The sequence below is a fragment of the Ranitomeya imitator genome, chromosome 5 (assembly GCF_032444005.1).
Source record: "Ranitomeya imitator isolate aRanImi1 chromosome 5, aRanImi1.pri, whole genome shotgun sequence".
Classification (NCBI taxonomy): Eukaryota; Metazoa; Chordata; class Amphibia; order Anura; family Dendrobatidae; genus Ranitomeya; species Ranitomeya imitator.
In genome coordinates this window covers 177,843,236-177,861,251 of record NC_091286.1, presented here as the reverse complement: position 1 = coordinate 177,861,251, position 18,016 = coordinate 177,843,236, and the positions used below count along the sequence as shown (strand labels likewise).

The window sequence follows — 18,016 nt, the reverse complement described above, 5'->3', positions numbered from 1 at the left end:
GTGGTCAGAATTGTAAAAATTGGCCAGGCAAACCGCCCTTGGGGGTTAAGGGGTTAAATGCTTTGGCGCTTATACAGAATAAAAACTATTTTATACAACAAAATAATTATTTTTGCATTGCTTTATACTGAGAGATATAACTTTTTTTAAAATTTTTCTGCTGATGGAGCTGTATGGCAGCTTGTTTTTTTTGCGGGACAAGATGACGCTGTACCATTTTTATTTACATTTGTCTTTGTGATTGTATTTATTGGAAAAAATCTTTTTATTTTTTCACTTTTTTTTTTTACATTTTCATGTCCTGGAACATCACTGTATAGCATCAGATCGCTGCTTTGATACTCTGCAATCCTTCTGCACAGCAGAGCATGGGGGCAGCATCAGACAGGCAGGGAAGGAGGCGTCTCAGGTCCTGCTCTCAGCAGGCACTCACAAGCCACCTTCCCTGCAGGACCCCGCCGCCATGGAGACCATCAGGACAATGCAATTGTGACGCGTTATCCTGGTGAAAACACGCAGGGAACCCATTCCCTGAGCAAGGTCCCTCTATGTCGCTGTCACTACTGACAACAGTACCTCAGAGGGGTTAAACGGCTGTAATCGGCGCTAGCACCGATCGTGGGCGTTGCTGCAAGGTGTCAATTCTCACAAACAACTGACACCTACACCTGATTTGGCGCGGCGCTCAGCGTGAGGAAGCATGATCATTCCGCCGTACATGTACTGCTGTTTGCAGGAACACAGCTCCCGCAAATCACTATATGTACGGTGCATGTCGGGAAGGGATTAAAATACTGTATACTTTCATTGCTGGCTTGATACAATACAATAGATTTCTACAGCAGTGCATCAGACCTGTACAGTGACACAACCTCTTAAATAAAAACAGTTCATTGCTGGCTACTATAGCTGGCAAACTCAAAGGTCTTTAATAGGCCTCTGATTGCAATGGCAACCATCGGTACCCCACAAGCTTCTGATGGGATTAGAGAGGAAGCCTCCTCCCTCTGTTAACCATCTAGATGACGCTGTTGCTATTGACAGTGGCATCTAGGGGTTTTATGTTTTCAGCAGGGCGTTTGCTCTGTGCAGATGGCTCTAATTTTCTCTGTGAAATCACTGAGAAAGTCAGAGCCAAGTAAGCAATCTAAACCATACTCTTTCACTGTGATTAGTCCCGGGCCAGGTAACTGTATGACTCCGGTCTCCAGGACAGCAGCTTTTAATAACTGGTCACAGTTTAGTGAGAATTTAAATAAATTAAGTACATGGTGTAAGGCAGTGACCGGTGTCACATTTAAGGGTCGCTGTATGTTCCCCCCAGGATGCGCACGGAGGCATATTGAGGCCATGGGAGTGCATTGCAGTCACAGGCGTAGCTGTGATTGCAATGCAGAATAAAAAGTATGTCTAATGGTATGTGCACACGTTGCAGATTTGCCTGCGGATTTTTCTGCACTAAATACGCAGCTCTAGGCAGAAAACGCAGGTGCATTTTTGATGCGTTTTTTGCACGTTTTTGATGAGTTTTTTGAGCAGTTTTGTTCCTTTTTATTTGATACCTTTTTGAAAGCTAAATAAAGATGTATTATTGAGCAAAAAAAAAAAATTGTGATGTCATTTCTTGCCAAACCTCCTCTTTTACATTTGTCCAACCCACACTCCATTACAGATAGATAGATAGATAGATAGTGTCACGCCGTAAGCGGCGTTAAAGGGGCAGGACGGCGTACTGGGACCCGCACCTGACCCTACCACTTTATTGGGGCCCTGGCTTTCCCTTTTCTCGGGGGTACCTATAAAGGTTAGGAGGCCCGAGCCACCAGCGTATCCCTGTCTCCTGTGCAGGCCCTATGAGTGGACCCCTCTCCCCCCAAAGGAGGCGGAGTGCACCCATGTAATAATACAACAAATAACAGGGTAAACAGACAAGGTAACTAAAAGATTCAAACTCACCAAATGCTCACACAACCACAGAGGGAAGAGAAGGAATAAACTTAGGAAGGTAAACAGGTTTAACACGCAACCAAAACTGCAGACACCAATCTCTGTAAATGAACCACGAACACCTCTCTCCATCAACCTCCAGCCAGGCAGTTGAACTGATCACTGACAATAGCTGAAGTCAGGACTGGGTCTATATAGAGGATCAGATTACAAAATCCACTTCAGCTGAGAGAGACCCAGCTCTCAGCAATAAGGTTAACTCCTGCACTGCTGGCACAAAGCAGCCAGGTCAGAATATAGGTGAAGAGCTTCTGTTCACAGTGTGTGAACGAGGCCCAGAGCACTGCGGTTTTCTGGAACCTCTCTGTCGCGGTAGCCCCATGACAGATAGATAGATCTATGTATCTATCTATAGATATATCTATGGATAGATGTAGATTGATATATGGATAGTTAGGCTACTTTCACACATTAGGTTTTTTCCGTCAGGCAAGATCTGGTGAATTTTTGAAAAAAGGATCCGGTGCAAATAGTGAAAAACTGGTGCAGCTGATCTGGTGTTTTTTTTTTTCTTTAGAGAGAGAAGGAAAAATGTGCATGATTTGAATAGAAAAATGCATAAAAAAACAGGTTCGGAGGCAGGATTCTTCATTTCACATCTCAGTTTCATACGTTTTTTGCCGGATCAGTCGCTGGGCGTTTTTTCGCAGGACAGAAAAAACGTTCCCCTGTACGTTTTCTCCATCTGCCGGAAACAGCTTTTTTGCTGGATCCAGCAAAAAACAGATGAAACGTGTGGCCATCAGGCGCAATCCGGGGCTAATACAATTCCATGAGGTAAAAAACAGATCCGGTGGGAAAAAAAAAACGGATCCATTTTTTTAAAAAACTCGCTGGATTGTGGCTGACGGCAAAAACCTGATGTGTGAAAGTAGTCAGATAGATATATGGATAGATATATCTATAGATACAACTATCTATCTATAAATATATCTATAGACAGATATATCCATAGTTTTATCTATAGATATATCTATAGATATATCCATATATATTTATGTATATATAGATTTATCCATAGATATATAATAGCAAGGCCGATGTGGATTAATGAACATGTTCTTCATAGCCTAGAGAGGGGCCATGGATATTTGCCCCCCCCCCCCCCCGGTTACAAATACCAGCCCCCAGCCGCCCCAGAAATGGCGCATCTGTAAGATGTGCCAATTCCGGCACTTAGCCCCTCTCTTCCCACTCACCTGTAGCGGTGTGATATGGGGTAATAAGGGATTAATGTCACCTTGCTATTGTAAGATGACATTAAGCCCGGTTAATTATGGAGAGGCGTAAATAAGACACCTATCCAATATTAATCCTATAGTAGTGAAAGGGTTAAAAAAAAAAACGACACAGCCAGAAAAAAGTATTTTAATATTCTTAATTTCACCATACTTAACATACTCGATTGCCTGCAAAAAATTAAAAATAATAAACCAACCGTATACTCACTTTCCGCCGTAGTCCAATTAATAACCAATGTCCCATGACTATCTCCCCTATAGAACAGTGACATCAGGTGATGTCACTGCTCTATAGGGCCCTCAGTGCATCACTGAAGAGGTTACCTGAGGTCAGGGTCTCACTTTTCAGCAAAGCTGTGTGGGAATTTTCAAACACAGCAGTGCCACAAGTGAGAGTAGGGACTATTTTACACAGCGGCGGCGGAATACATTGCGGAAGGATACCTTACGTCATTGTATTCCTGGAGAGCGGTCGCATCAGCCACGGGAGATCGTCGTGGGACACTCGTATTAACTGGATATCTGCGGACACAAGGAGTATATTGTTTGTTTATTATTTTAATATTTTTTACAGGTGACAATGGCTTTGGGGATCAAGTTGATGGTGAGTATGTACTCCATGTTGTATGTACTGTATGTCCTGTATGTCATATGTTGTATGTACTGTTGTATGTTGTATGTACTGTTGTATGTACTATATGTCATATGTTGTATGTACTGTTGTATGTTATATGTTCTGTATGTATGTTGTATGATCTGTATGTATGTTGTATGTACTGTTGTATGTTATATGTTGTATGTTATGTTGTATGTTATATGCTGTATGTTGCATGTTCTGTTGTATGTACTGTTGTATGTTCTGTATGTCATATGTTGTATGTACTGTTGTATGTTATATGTTGTATGTTCTGGTGTATGTTCTGTATGTCATATGTTGCATGTTCTGTATGTGTGCTGTATGTACTGTTGTATGTACTGTATGTCATATGCTGTATATACTGTTTTATGTGCTGTATGTCATATGTTGTATGTCCTGTTGTATGTTGTATGCACTGTTGCATGTTTTAAGTACTGTTTGTCATATGTTGTATGTACTGTTGTATGTACTGTATATCGTATGTTGTATGTACTGTTGCATGTACTGTATGTGTGTTTGTGCTTTTTGGTTTTGTTTTACATTCAACACATATGCTGGATGATGGGACTACTACTGACCCATCATTGGATAATGTGTCAATCACTGTCACTGGAGTAGGCATAGCCCGATGGGACTTGTAGTCCCATCGGACAATGCCTGCACACACACACACCCAAAGACCCCCACCCCCAGAGCCCCGGCAGCCCCGCACAGACCCTCGACAGCCCCGCCATACCCCCCAAAAGCCCCCTGCAGACCCACCGACAGCCCGCAGACCCTGCCCGCACACACATACACGCACATAGTCACCACCCACACTCCGCCCACACACTTCCCTGCTCCCGATCTTTCACCCGCAGCTAAACCGCAGATCTTTTTTACATCTGCGGTTTTGCTGCGGATGTGCCCGACTCAATGCAAGTCTATGGGTGCAGAAACGCTGCAGATCCTCCCAAAGAATTGACATGCTGCGGAAAAAACAATGCTGCATTTCCGCATGTTTTTTTCCGCAGCTTGTGCACAGCGGATTGGGCTTTCCATAGGTTTTCATGGTACTGTATACCGCAGGGGAAACTGCTGCAGATCTGCAGCGTCAAAAACGTTGTGGATCCGCGGTAAAATCCGCAACGTGTGCACATAGCCTAAGTCTTTGGCAAACGATTTTGTGCAAATCAGATTTATGGAAAACCTGCAGTGGGCTTTTGTGTTTTGAGAGAGACTACAGGATGATAGTGGTGCAGTCCATTTAATTCCTGGTCCAGGTTTTCCATGTAGCCCATGGCCACAGATTCCAGTTAAAAGCCATGCAGTAAAGGGCTTGGGTGTGTCAGGGTCAGAGTTAGTTTGGTCTAGCAAGTGAACAGAGCAGAAGGCTCTGCAGAGCATCAACTGTGTGAGGCAACACAGGCAAGCAAAGCTGAAAGGCCTGGCACCCAAATCATATACGGCGGTGCAACCGGTCACAGAGGTGGATTGGCATGTTTATTGACAGCAATCTGGAGGATATGGTCCCCGCCTGCGATCTGGAGGACATTGTGTGCTTTGTTATTGTTGTGAATTGAGCATTAAAGAGACTTTTGTTTTGAACTTTGCTGGGTCACTGCCTCATCACGGCACAGTGTGGATACTGCTGCACTACAATGGGAATAAGCAAAGACATTTCATTCCCTGACTTACATTAATATGATCTTCCGTTAAGAGGCTAAAGTATGAGAATCCATCAGCAGGGTTTTACTATGAAATCTGAGAGAAACATAAATAGAGGGGCAGAGAGTATGATTCCAGAGATGTGTCTCTTACTGGACTGCTTGGTGTATTTTGGATAGAATCTTTGTTTTCTTTCTTGTAGATGTATCGTTGTCGGTGGTCAGAATGCTGAGATGTGTATAACCTGCCCACACCCCTGACTGGCAGGTTCCTGTGAACCAAGCTGCCAATCAGTGGTGGGGGAGGGATTACTCAAATTAACAGGATGGAATAAATGTGAGATCTAGTCCCCTAATGAAACTCCTGCTGATAAAACACTGATTGTACTGAAACTACAGCAAGTGGTAAATTGCTGGAATCTGGATTCCTAACCCTAGATCATGCTGCTCTCAGATTAATTTGAAAAATCCTGACAACAGATTCTCTTTAAATGGGGATTATAAAACTATGGAAGTAAGGGGGAAACAGAGTGAGTAACACCAATAATTATTCCATTATCTTATTCAACTATGAAGGAACAGGAAACATAAAAAGGTTAAATAAATGGTTGAAGGAAACCTGTCACTCCCCCCCCCCCCCCCCCAGGGCGTTTTTAAGTAAAAGAGCCGCCTTCTGCAGCACTAAGGCTGCATTCTGTGAAGTGGCTATTATGTTTGTGCTCCCTAATAACGCTGAAATAGTACGTTTTATAAATTTCACGCCATACTTGTATTCTGTCCGGGGGGGGGCACGTCTTTTCCCCTGGACTCAACCGCCTCCCAGCCGTCAATCATGCCCTCAGTGCGCAGTCTCCTGTTTCTATTCACGTACCGATGCTGTGCTCTCATTTTTCTGTCATGCACCGTGCGCGCTGCCCTGCAGGATTGTGCTGAGTAATCTACAGACAGTGTCAGGTCGGCGCCATTATACTGATTACAATGATACATTGGTTTATGAAATAGTCTTGTGGATTTTGTTCTTTATTTTCAGTTTTGAGATAATCATATGCTTGTGCTCCAGGGCGGCCTGTGGGGTGGGAGGTGGTGGTCTTCATGTGGTGCTGCGATTAGATATTCACTAGCATGGTTTCTGACAGGTCACTGATCCCTCAGTGACCTGCCCCCTATTTTACAACCGGACAGTGTCTGTAGGTTACTGTGTACAAACCTGCTGACGGGTTCCCTTTAATACATTCAAATTAAAACTTTGTATATTGGGAACTACGGGATATGGTGTCACCACAACCTGTTATACAGTAAAAGTGTCTGCAGGGTATGGTGTCTGCAGGATATGGTGTCACCACAACCAGTTATACAGTCAAAGTGTCTGCAGGGTATGGTGTCTGCAGAGTATGGTGTCTGCAGGATATGGTGTCTGCAGGGTATGGTGTCTGCAGGGTATGGTGTCTGCAGGATATGGTATCACCACAACCAGTTATACAGTAAAGGTGTCTGCAGGGTATGGTGTCTGCAGGGTATGGTGTCTGCAGGGTATGGTGTCTGCAGGATATGGTATCACCACAACCAGTTATACAGTAAAGGTGTCTGCAGGGTATGGTGTCTGCAGGATATGGTATCACCACAACCAGTTATACAGTAAAGGTGTCTGCAGGGTATGGTGTCTGCAGGATATGGTATCACCACAACCAGTTATACAGTAAAGGTGTCTGCAGGGTATGGTGTCTGCAGGATATGGTGTCTGCAGGATATGGTGTCTGCAGGATATGGTGTCTGCAGGATATGGTGTCTGCAGGATATGGTGTCTGCAGGGTATGGTGTCTGCAGGGTATGGTGTCTGCAGGATATGGTGTCTGCAGGATATGGTGTCTGCAGGATATGGTGTCTGCAGGGTATGGTGTCTGCAGGGTATGGTATCACCACAACCAGTTATACAGTAAAGGTGTCTGCAGGGTATGGTGTCTGCAGGATATGGCGTCTGCAGGATATGGTGTCTGCAGGGTATGGTGTCTGCAGGATATGGTGTCACCACAACCAGTTATACAGTAAAGGTGTCTGCAGGATATGGTGTCTGCAGGATATGGTATCACCACAACCAGTTATACAGTAAAGGTGTCTGCAGGGTATGGTGTCTGCAGGATATGGTGTCTGCAGGATATGGTGTCTGCAGGGTATGGTGTCTGCAGGATATGGTGTCACCACAACCAGTTATACAGTAAAGGTGTCTGCAGGATATGGTGTCTGCAGGATATGGTGTCACCACAACCAGTTATACAGTAAAGGTGTCTGCAGGATATGGTGTCTGCAGGATATGGTGTCTGCAGGATATGGTGTCTGCAGGGTATGGTGTCTGCAGGGTATGGTGTCTGCAGGGTATGGTGTCTGCAGGGTATGGTGTCTGCAGGGTATGGTGTCTGCAGGATATGGTGTCTGCAGGGTATGGTGTCTGCAGGATATGGTGTCTGCAGGATATGGTGTCACCACAACCAGTTATACAGTAAAGGTGTCTGCAGGATATGGTGTCTGCAGGATATGGTGTCTGCAGGGTATGGTGTCTGCAGGGTATGGTGTCTGCAGGGTATGGTGTCTGCAGGGTATGGTGTCTGCAGGGTATGGTGTCTGCAGGGTATGGTGTCTGCAGGGTATGGTGTCTGCAGGATATGGTGTCTGCAGGGTATGGTGTCTGCAGGATATGGTGTCTGCAGGATATGGTGTCACCACAACCAGTTATACAGTAAAGGTGTCTGCAGGATATGGTGTCTGCAGGATATGGTGTCTGCAGGGTATGGTGTCTGCAGGGTATGGTGTCTGCAGGATATGGTGTCTGCAGGATATGGTGTCTGCAGGATATGGTGTCTGCAGGGTATGGTGTCTGCAGGATATGGTGTCTGCAGGATATGGTGTCACCACAACCAGTTATACAGTAAAGGTGTCTGCAGGATATGGTGTCACCACAACCAGTTATACAGTAAAAGTGTCAGTTATAACTATAGAGATAAGGTATTACAATAAAGAAATATCATTGACCAGTAATAGAAAAGTTTTCTTTTTTCCCACCTTATTTGTTATTGTGATAATTTCTCCTTCTTTTACTGTTAGCTCATTATTCCCAGGTTCAGCAACAAAATCATACAACACTTTAGCCTAGAAGAGTAAAAGAAACATGCGCATGTTATTTACTGCAAGAACAAGTGCTGACAGTGATCCACAAATTACAGATAAACTCAAATTCCCAGGCTCTGTCTATCATTATAGTACATTGTACAGAAATCAGAAAACCTCATGAAGTGAAATGTAGTATTAAACAATTGTACTTGCAAAACATTTCAAAACATTAGACAACACAAATATTTCTTCCGATTAAAACAAAGAGTCTTTCGTTGAAAGTTACACCGTAATGTGACGTGCACACGTTTAGTATCTGGTCTGTATTTTACCTCAGTATTTCTAGCCAGAAACAAAAGTGGGTGAGAAGTGCAGAAGTGGTGACGTGTTTCTAGTATACTTATCCTCTCCTGATTTTGGCTTGCAAAGGCGGATGTAAAATACTGACCAATACTGAATGCGTGCATGTGGCCCAAGGGAGGCCATACGACTTGGGCAGCAGTGAGCAAACACTAACGGTATGTTTCCACGATCAGGATGGCCGGCGGTATCGTCGGAGCGGCTTAGCCGCTCTGCAGTAGCCCCGCCCCCTTTCTGGGACGCGATGATGCCGGATGTGTTCACAGCACACATCCGGCATCATCGCACCCCACCATAGGGCCCTGTGCTATATCTTGCGGCGACGCAGTGTCGCCGCAAGATATACGGACATGCTGCGATCTGAAAAGACGCGCAGCATGTCCGGAGTCGCAGGGCCGCCGCGTGTGTGTTACCACGCATAGTGGAGACGGGATTTCATTAAATCACCTCCACTATGCTGTAACATCTGGACGCTGCGTGTCTGACGCTGCGGCTCTATGCAGCGTCAGACACGCAGCGTTTCCTGATCGTGGAAACAGACCCTAACTAGTCTGACATCTATTCCTCTTGAGAGTCCCTATACATGCATGTTCATCCAAACGTAAATGTGTTTTCAATGGGAAGAGTGGAGTATTGTGGTGGTGGCTTTTTTTCGGTGAGAGGAAAAAGATCGGAATGTTAAATTTCTTTTTATGTTGGTGGGTGTGTGGAGTTCACTAAAACCATTACAGGACGTGAATAAATTCATCAGGAATCTAACCATAAAAAAACATTTTTTCACAGCCAACCAGGAAGAATGTACAGAAAATGAGGATTGGGTGGGAAATGATTTTCATGCACTAGATTTCCATGAAGAAATGTCACTTTTTGATTTTGCAGGATCTACAAGACAATGATACAGCAAATAAATTCGTGAACCAAGCAGATAATTTTGGTACAAAAACCCCTTATTTTTACCCCATATATTCTCGAGCTGAGTGCATGAATAAATTTCAGGAAATAGTAGAACGTGATCTTAAACTCCTACAAGAAAATAAACAACCAGTCAGAAATAATATATCTAAAAAACAAAGACAAGCCATTCAGGAAATTAAGGCTATGAAAGATATAGTTATAAAAACAAGTGACAAGGGAGGTGTAATCGTTATAATGAATTCTATAGATTACAAAAATGAGATCTCTAAATTAATCTCTGACAATAATGTTTATAAAACATTAATTTCTGATCCCACCGCTCTTTTTAACCCCTTAGTGACAGAGCCAATTTGGTACTTAGTGACCGAGCCAATTTTTGCAATTCTGACCACTGTCACTTTATGAGGTTATAACTCTGGAACGCTTCAACGGATCCCGCTGATTCTGAGACTGTTTTTTCGTGACATATTGTACTTCATGATAGTGGTAACATTTCTTCGATATTACTTGCAATTATTTATGAAAAAAACGGAAATATGGCGAAAATTTTTAAAATTTTGCAATTTTCAAACTTTGTATTTTTATGCCCTTAAATCAGAGAGATATGTCAAGAAAAATAGTTAATAAATAACATTTCCCACATGTCTACTTTACATCAGCACAATTTTGGAAACAAAATTTTTTTTTGTTAGGGAGTTATAAGGGTTAAAAGTTGACCAGCAATTTCTCATTTTTACAACACCATTTTTTCTTAGGGACCACATCACATTTGAAGTCATTTTGAGGGGTCTATATGATCGAAAATAACGAAGTGTGACACCATTCTAAAAACTACACCCCTCAATGTTCTCAAAACCACATTCAAGAAATTTATTAACCCTTTACGTGCTTCACAGGAACTGAAACAATGTGGAAGGAAAAAATGAACATTTAACTTTTTTTTGCAAACATCTTAATTCAGAACCATTTTTTTTATTTTCACAAGTGTAAAAACAGAAATGTAACCATAAATTTTGTTATGCAATTTCTCTTGAATACGCCAATACCCCATATGTGGGGGTAAACCACTTTTTGGGTGCACCACAGAACTTGGAAGTGAAGGAGCGCCGTTTGACTTTTTCAATGCAGAATTGGCTGGAATTGAGATCGGACGTCATGTCGCGTTTGGAGAGCCCCTGGTGTGCCTAAACAGTAGAAATCCCCCACAAGTGACACCATTTTGGAAACTAGACCCCCCATGGAACTTATCTAGATGTGTGGTGAGCACTTTGAACCCCCAAGTGCTTCACATTAGCTTATAACGTAGAGCCGTGAAAATAAAAATAAAAAAATCGCATTTTTTCTACAAAAATGATCTTTTTGCCCCCAAATTTTTATTTTCACAAGGGTAACAGGAGAAATTAGACCACAAAAGTTGTTGTGCAATTTCTCCTGAGTACGTCAATACCCAATATGTGGGAGTAAACCACTGTTTGGGCGCACCGCAGAGCTTGGAAGAGAAGGAGTGCCGTTTTACTTTTTCAATGTAAAAATGGCTGGAATTGAGATCGGACACCATGTCGCGTTTGGAGAGCACCTGATGTGCCTAAACAGTAGAAATCCCCCACAAGTGACACCATTTTGGAAACTAGACCCCCCATGGAACTTATCTAGATGTGTGGTGAGAACTTTGAATGCCCAAGTGCTTCACAGAAGTTTATAATGCAGAGTCGTGAAAATAAAAAATATTTTTTTTCCACAAAAAAGATAGTTTAGCCCCCAAGTTTTTATTTTCACAAGGGTAACAAGAGAAATTGGACCCCAAAAGTTGTTGTCCAATTTGTCCTGAGTATGCTGGTACCCCATATGTGGGGGTAAACCACTGTTTGGGCGCACGGCAGAGCTCGGAAGGGAAGGAGCGGCGTTTTGGAATGCAGACTTAGATAGAATGGCCTGTGGGCGTTATGTTGCGTTTGCAGAGCCCCTGATGTACCTAAACAGTAGTAACCCCCCACAAGTGACCCCGTTTTGGAAACTAAACCCCCCAAGGAACTTATATAGATGTGTGGTGAGAACTTTGAATGCCCAAGTGCTTCACAGAAGTTTAGAATGCAGAGTCATAAAAATAAAAAAATATTTTTTTTCCACAAAAAAAGATTTTGTAGCCCCCAAGTTTTATTTTCACAAGGGTAACAGGAGAAATTGGACCCCAGAAGTTGTGGGGGTAACCCACTGTTTGGGTGCAAGGCAGAGCTCAGAAGGGAGGGAGCACCATATGACTTTTTGAGCGCAAAATTGGCTGTCGTGTTTGGAGACCCCCTGATGTACCTAAACAGTGGAAACCCCCCAATTCTAGCTCCAACCCTAACCCCAACACACCCCTGACGACCCTAATCCCAACCTAATCCATAATCCTAATCACTAACCCTAACGATAATCACAACCCTTACCCCAAAACAATCCTAATGTCAACCCTAACCATAACCCTAATCAAAACCCTAAATCCAACACACCCCTAATCCTAATCTCAACCCTAACCTCAAACCTAACCCTAATCCCAATACACCCCTAATCACAACCCTAACCTTAACCCTAATCCCAAACCTAACCCTAATCCCAAGCGTAACCCTAATGCCAACCCTAACCTGTTGTGAATTCTGTGGTCAAGCTCCCTCCTGTGGTCATGAGTGGTACTTCGGCTGGTTCTGTCTATGAGCTTCCGCTGGTATATGTGAGTGGGGCTGCGGCTTCTGAGTTTCCTTCCTCAGGTGACGAGGTTAAGTCGTTAGGTGCTGCTCTATTTAACTCCACCTAGTTCTTTGTTCCTGGCCTCCAGTCAATGTTCCAGTTTTGGTCTTGCTTTCTCCTGGATCGTTCTTGTGGCCTGTCTGCCCTGCATAAGCTAAGTTCTGCTTGTGTTACTTTTGTTTGCTATATTTTCTGTCCAGCTTGCTATATTGGTTTTTCTTGCTTGTTGGGAGCTCTGAGACGCAGAGGGAGCACCTCCGTACCGTTAGTCGGTGCGGAGGGTCTTTTTGCGCCCTCTGCGTGGTAGTTTGTAGGTTTTTGTGTTGACCGCAAAGCTATCTTTCCTATCCTCGGTCTATTCAGTAAGTCGGGCCTCACTTTGCTAAATCTATTTCATCTTTGTGTTTGTATTTTCATCTTAACTCACAGTCATTATATGTGGGGGGCTGCCTTTTCCTTTGGGGAATTTCTCTGAGGCAAGGTAGGCTTATTTTTCTATCTTCAGGGCTAGTTAGTTTCTCAGGCTGTGCCGAGTTGCATAGGGAGCGTTAGGCGCAATCCACGGCTACCTCTAGTGTGGTATGATAGGATTAGGGATTGCGGTCAGCAGAGTTTCCACGTCTCAGAGCTCGTCCTATGTTAGTAACTATCAGGTCACTTTCTGTGCTCTTAACCACTAGGTCCATTGTGGTTCTGAATCACCTGTTCATAACACTAACCCTAATACCAACCCTAATCCAAACCCTAACCCTAGTCCCAACTCTAGCCCTAACTTTAGCCCCAACCCTAGCCCTAGCCCTAAGGCTACTTTCACACTTGCGTCGTTTGGCATCCGTCGCAATCCGTCGTTTTGGACAAGAAACGGATCCTGCAAATGTGCCCGCAGGATGCGTTTTTTGCCCATAGACTTGTATTGCCGACAGATCGTGACGGATGGCCACACGTCGCGTCCGTCGTGCACTGGATCAGTTGTGTTTTGGCGGACCGTCGACACAAAAAAACGTTCAATGTAACTTTTTTTTGTACGTCGCATCCGCCATTTCTGACCGCGCATGCGTGGCCGTAACTCCGCCCCCTCCTCCCCAGGACATAGATTGGGCAGCGGATACGTTGAAAAACTACATCCGCTGCCCACATTGTGCACAATTTTCACAACGTGCGTTGGTATGTCGGGCCAACGCATTGCGACGGCCCCGTACCGACGTAAGCGTGAAAGAAGCCTAACCCTAAATTTAGCGCCAACCCTAACCCTAAATTTAGCCCCAACCCTAACCCTAAATTTAGCCCTAACCCCAAACCTAGCCCTAACCCTAATTTTAGCCCCAACTGCTGTTCTCCTGCCGGCCGGCAGATGGAGACAGATGGCGGGCGCACTGCGCATGCACCCGCCATTTTCTTTTCCCCAGAAGATGCCGGCGGCCAGGAGGAGCAGCAGGAGGACCCAGGGACACCGGTGAGTATGATAGGGTCCCCGAATCCCCCTATTTCTCTGTCCTCTGATGTGCGATCACATCAGAGGACAGAGAATTACTTTGCTTTTTTTTTTTTGCGGTCGCCGGTAAACAGTTAATTACCGGCGATCGCAAAACAGGGGTCGGTAAAATCGACCCCGATCATGCTCTTTGGGGTCTCGGCTACCCCCGGCAGCCGAGACCCCAAAGATTCTCCTGGGGGTGGCCGGCGGGCACACTGCAAATGCGCCCGCCATTTTGAAGATGGAGGCGCCCACCGGGAGCCACGAGGAGCACCGGGGGAGATAGGTGAGTATCGGGGGGCGATCGGGGACCCTGTTATGGACCTGGTGGTTAGGAGCACCCGGAACGACCTGATGGTTAAACTAACACAGGACAAGCTCTGGGAAGTGGGAGCTCTGCTGACCGCAACCCCTAATCCTATCACACACACTAGAAATAGCCGTGGAGCGTACCTAACTCTGCCTAGACGCCTCTTCACAGCCTAAGAGCTAACTAGCCCTAGAGATAGAAAATAAAGCCTACCTTGCCTCAGAGAAATTCCCCAAAGGAAAAGGCAGCCCCCCACATATATTGACTGTGAGTTAAGATGAAAGTCACAAACACAGAAATGAAACAGGTTTCAGCAAAGGAGGCCAGACTTACTAAACAGACTGAGGATAGGAAAGGTATCTTTGCGGTGAGCACAAAAAACTACAAAAAAGACCACGCAGAGTGTGCAAAAAGACCTCCGCACCGACTCACTGCGCGGAGGTGCCACTCTGCATCCCAGAGCTTCCAGCTAGCAAGGCAAAATCATGATAGCAAGCTGGACAAGAAAACAATGAACAAATAATTAACTAGCAGGGACTTCGCTTCTGCTGGAGTAGACAGGTCACCAGAAAGATCCAAGAGCGAACTGAACCAGTACAAGAACATTGACAGCTGGCATGGAGTAACGATCTGAGTGGAGTTAAATAGAGCAGCCAGACAAAGAATAAACTAAGTCACCTGTGGAAGGAACCTCAGAAGCAGCAGCTCCACTCACAGCCACCAGAGGGAGTCCATGGACAGAACTCGCCGAAGTACCATTCATGACCACAGGAGGGAGTTTGATAACAGAATTCACAACAGGACCCCTTTTCTCTGTCCTCTGATGTGCGATCACATCGGAGGACAGCGAAATTAAAAAGAAATCGCGTTTTTTGGGGTTTTTTTGCGATCGCCGGTAAACGGTTAATTACCGGCGATCGCAAATGCGGGGTCGGTAAAAAAAAACCCGAATCATGTTCTCTGGGGTCTCGGCTACCCCCAGTAGCCGAGACCCCGGAGAAAATCCGACTCTGGGGGGAGCTATTTACTTTTTCCACAGCGCCTTTAATTAACGGCGCTGTGGTTTAAGTACCCTTAGCAGCCGCCGTTAAAAGGCGTATCGGCGGTCGCTAAGGGGTTAAACAACAGATCGATATAATGATTGAAGAAGGTGTTTCTTTGGGGGTTTTAACCTCTAAACAGGCGGATTATTTGCATGTTTCACACCCTGTTATGCCCATATTATATGGGCTTCCCAAAATTCATAAGCAGGCTGAATTTCCCCCAATGAGACCCATAGTCTCTAGCATAGGGTCACTAAATGAATTTTTAGGCCAATGGCTGGACTCTCTGCTGCAGCCACTAGTTGCAAGAACTCCAGGGCACATCAGGAACACTAAAGATGTTCTGGGTATTATAACACAAAAACAGTGGAAATCTGACTTCACGTGGTTAAGCTGCGATGTAGTATCATTATATATATGTATTCCGCATGACATTGCGATGTCAGCACTTCAATTTCATTTAAACAAATACAGTACCTATTCAGAGGATTTGATTAACTTTATTTTACAGGTCACCTTTTTTCTATTAACTCAATTTTTTCTCTTTTGATGCTGAATATTTGCAGTGCACAGGTGTTTCTATGGGCGCCAAATTTTCACCATCCTTGGCAAATTTAGTGATGGCCCATTGGGAATATTTATATTTATTTTCACCATCAAATTTGTTTTCTTCTTTCATCCATTGGTATGGCAGATACATCGACAATACGTTGATTATATGGAAAGGCGATGTATCTGCCATACAAGAATTTATGGATTATATCAATAATAATAATTTCAATATAAAATTTACGTTTGTACATGCGGGTTCCAAAATTTCATTTTTAGATTTGGAACTAACAGGTATTCCTGATGAATTAGTGTCCACACGCACATTTACAAAACCAACAGCAGGCATTACGGTTCTCCATGCCAAAAGTAGCCATCCCAGGTACACAGTCAAAGCCATCCCTGTGGGTGAATTTACCAGATTGAAGCGGAACTGCAACAACAACAATGATCTGGACAAAGATTTATTCCAATCACGGAAAAAATTCATTAAGCGGGGTTATCCTAACTGGATGCTCAATAGAGCGCTAAATGTGGTTAATCTGAAAAATCAATCAGATCTTATTTGTGCAGAAACAAACAGTAAGAAAAACAAAAATAAAAATATCAAAAAAACTTCTAACAAACCATAAGTCTGTCTACAATTTAGTCCGCAATTCAATAAAATTAAAACCATCATTAATCGGGCTATTCCAATTTTATTTGAAGATCCTACTCTTGTTTTGCTATTAAACAATGGTTGCAACATTATAGCAAGAAGGGCGCCTACGTTAGGCAACATATTATCTTCTAATTGTTTTTCTTCTCAACAACCGAATAGTACCTGGCTTTATTGGACAGGTTGCTATAAATGCTATGTCACCAACTGTATCATATGCAAACATTAAACCACCATGAAATGTTTTGGTATGAGCAGTACGGAGAATAAATATAAAATTCAGACCTTTATTAATTGCAACACACATTTTATAGTATATAAAATAGATTGCATCTCATGTGAGAAATCATATATCGGTTGCACAATAAGAAAATTAAAAAAACGTATATCAGAACATTTGTACGCCATCAAATGTACAACTAACAACAGTCGTACTATCTCCTCTGCACCCAGACATTTTATTGAAATACATTCAAGGAATACGGATTCTCTAAGAGTAACGGGTATTGAAAAAATAAAAAAATCTCCGTGGGGAGGGGATATGCACAGGGCTTTGCTCACACGGGAAGCCTTTTGGATTTTTAATCTCGGCACAAGATTCCCGTATGGTCTGAACAAAAAGAGTGAACTCATGTTCCACTACTAACATGGATAATAGCAGTATTGTTATGTATTTTTGTCCTTTTTTACTTGTACTTGACAAATTTTATCAGATTTATTCTATTGTATGTATATGATTATGTGGCAATGTTTTATATCTTGTTTTTACGTTGTAGGACCTTCGGGTCATGTGAGTTTTTCTCACCCTTCTATTGGTGTAGTAGCCCTTCTTATACCGGATGGATTTCTAAGTAGATCAGCTGTGACAAAGGCTGTCAGGTCGAAACGCGTAGCTCACTTCACACGTGCTATGGTAATGTCCCAGGAGTGTGTCCTTTCTATTTTTAATATGCTGGATTAAAGTTTATACATTTTATCAAGAAGCTGGAACACTTTTTTTCTTTTCTTGGAGTTCTACTGCATCGTGTCGGGACGAGCTTCCGTGCCTCTTGCATCTATCGGTGAGCTGGCTTTTTTCTTGTTTGAAACTCAATATTAAAATATGCCCCATATAATCCTGCATAAAGGTTAATAATGGCCCCATAAGATGCTCCATAGACACATTTGCCATATATATTACTGCACAAATGCGGATTATGGCCCCATAAGATGCTCCATAAAGGTATTTGCCCCATAAAATGCTGCACAAACCTTGATTATTGCTCCATAAGATGCTCCATACAGACACTTGCCCCATATACCGTAATGCTCCACAAATGTTAATTATTGCCCCATACAGACACTTGC

The 18,016-nt window shown here is 43.6% G+C and overlaps 1 protein-coding gene across 5 annotated transcripts in view; it reads right to left on the bottom strand.

Moving 5' to 3' along the window:
• Nucleotides 1-18,016, bottom strand: part of SNX9 (sorting nexin 9) — a 547,796-nt gene that overhangs the window by 366,657 nt on the left and 163,123 nt on the right. For 4 of the 5 annotated variants that reach the window (XM_069769362.1, XM_069769364.1, XM_069769361.1 and 1 more), the window contains exon 2: nucleotides 8,586-8,672. The exons of the other annotated variant lie outside the window; for it this stretch is intronic. In XM_069769362.1, coding sequence (XP_069625463.1) covers nucleotides 8,586-8,672 — 87 coding nt within the window. The remainder of the gene's footprint in view (nucleotides 1-8,585; nucleotides 8,673-18,016) is intronic. 5 annotated transcript variants of the gene reach the window in all.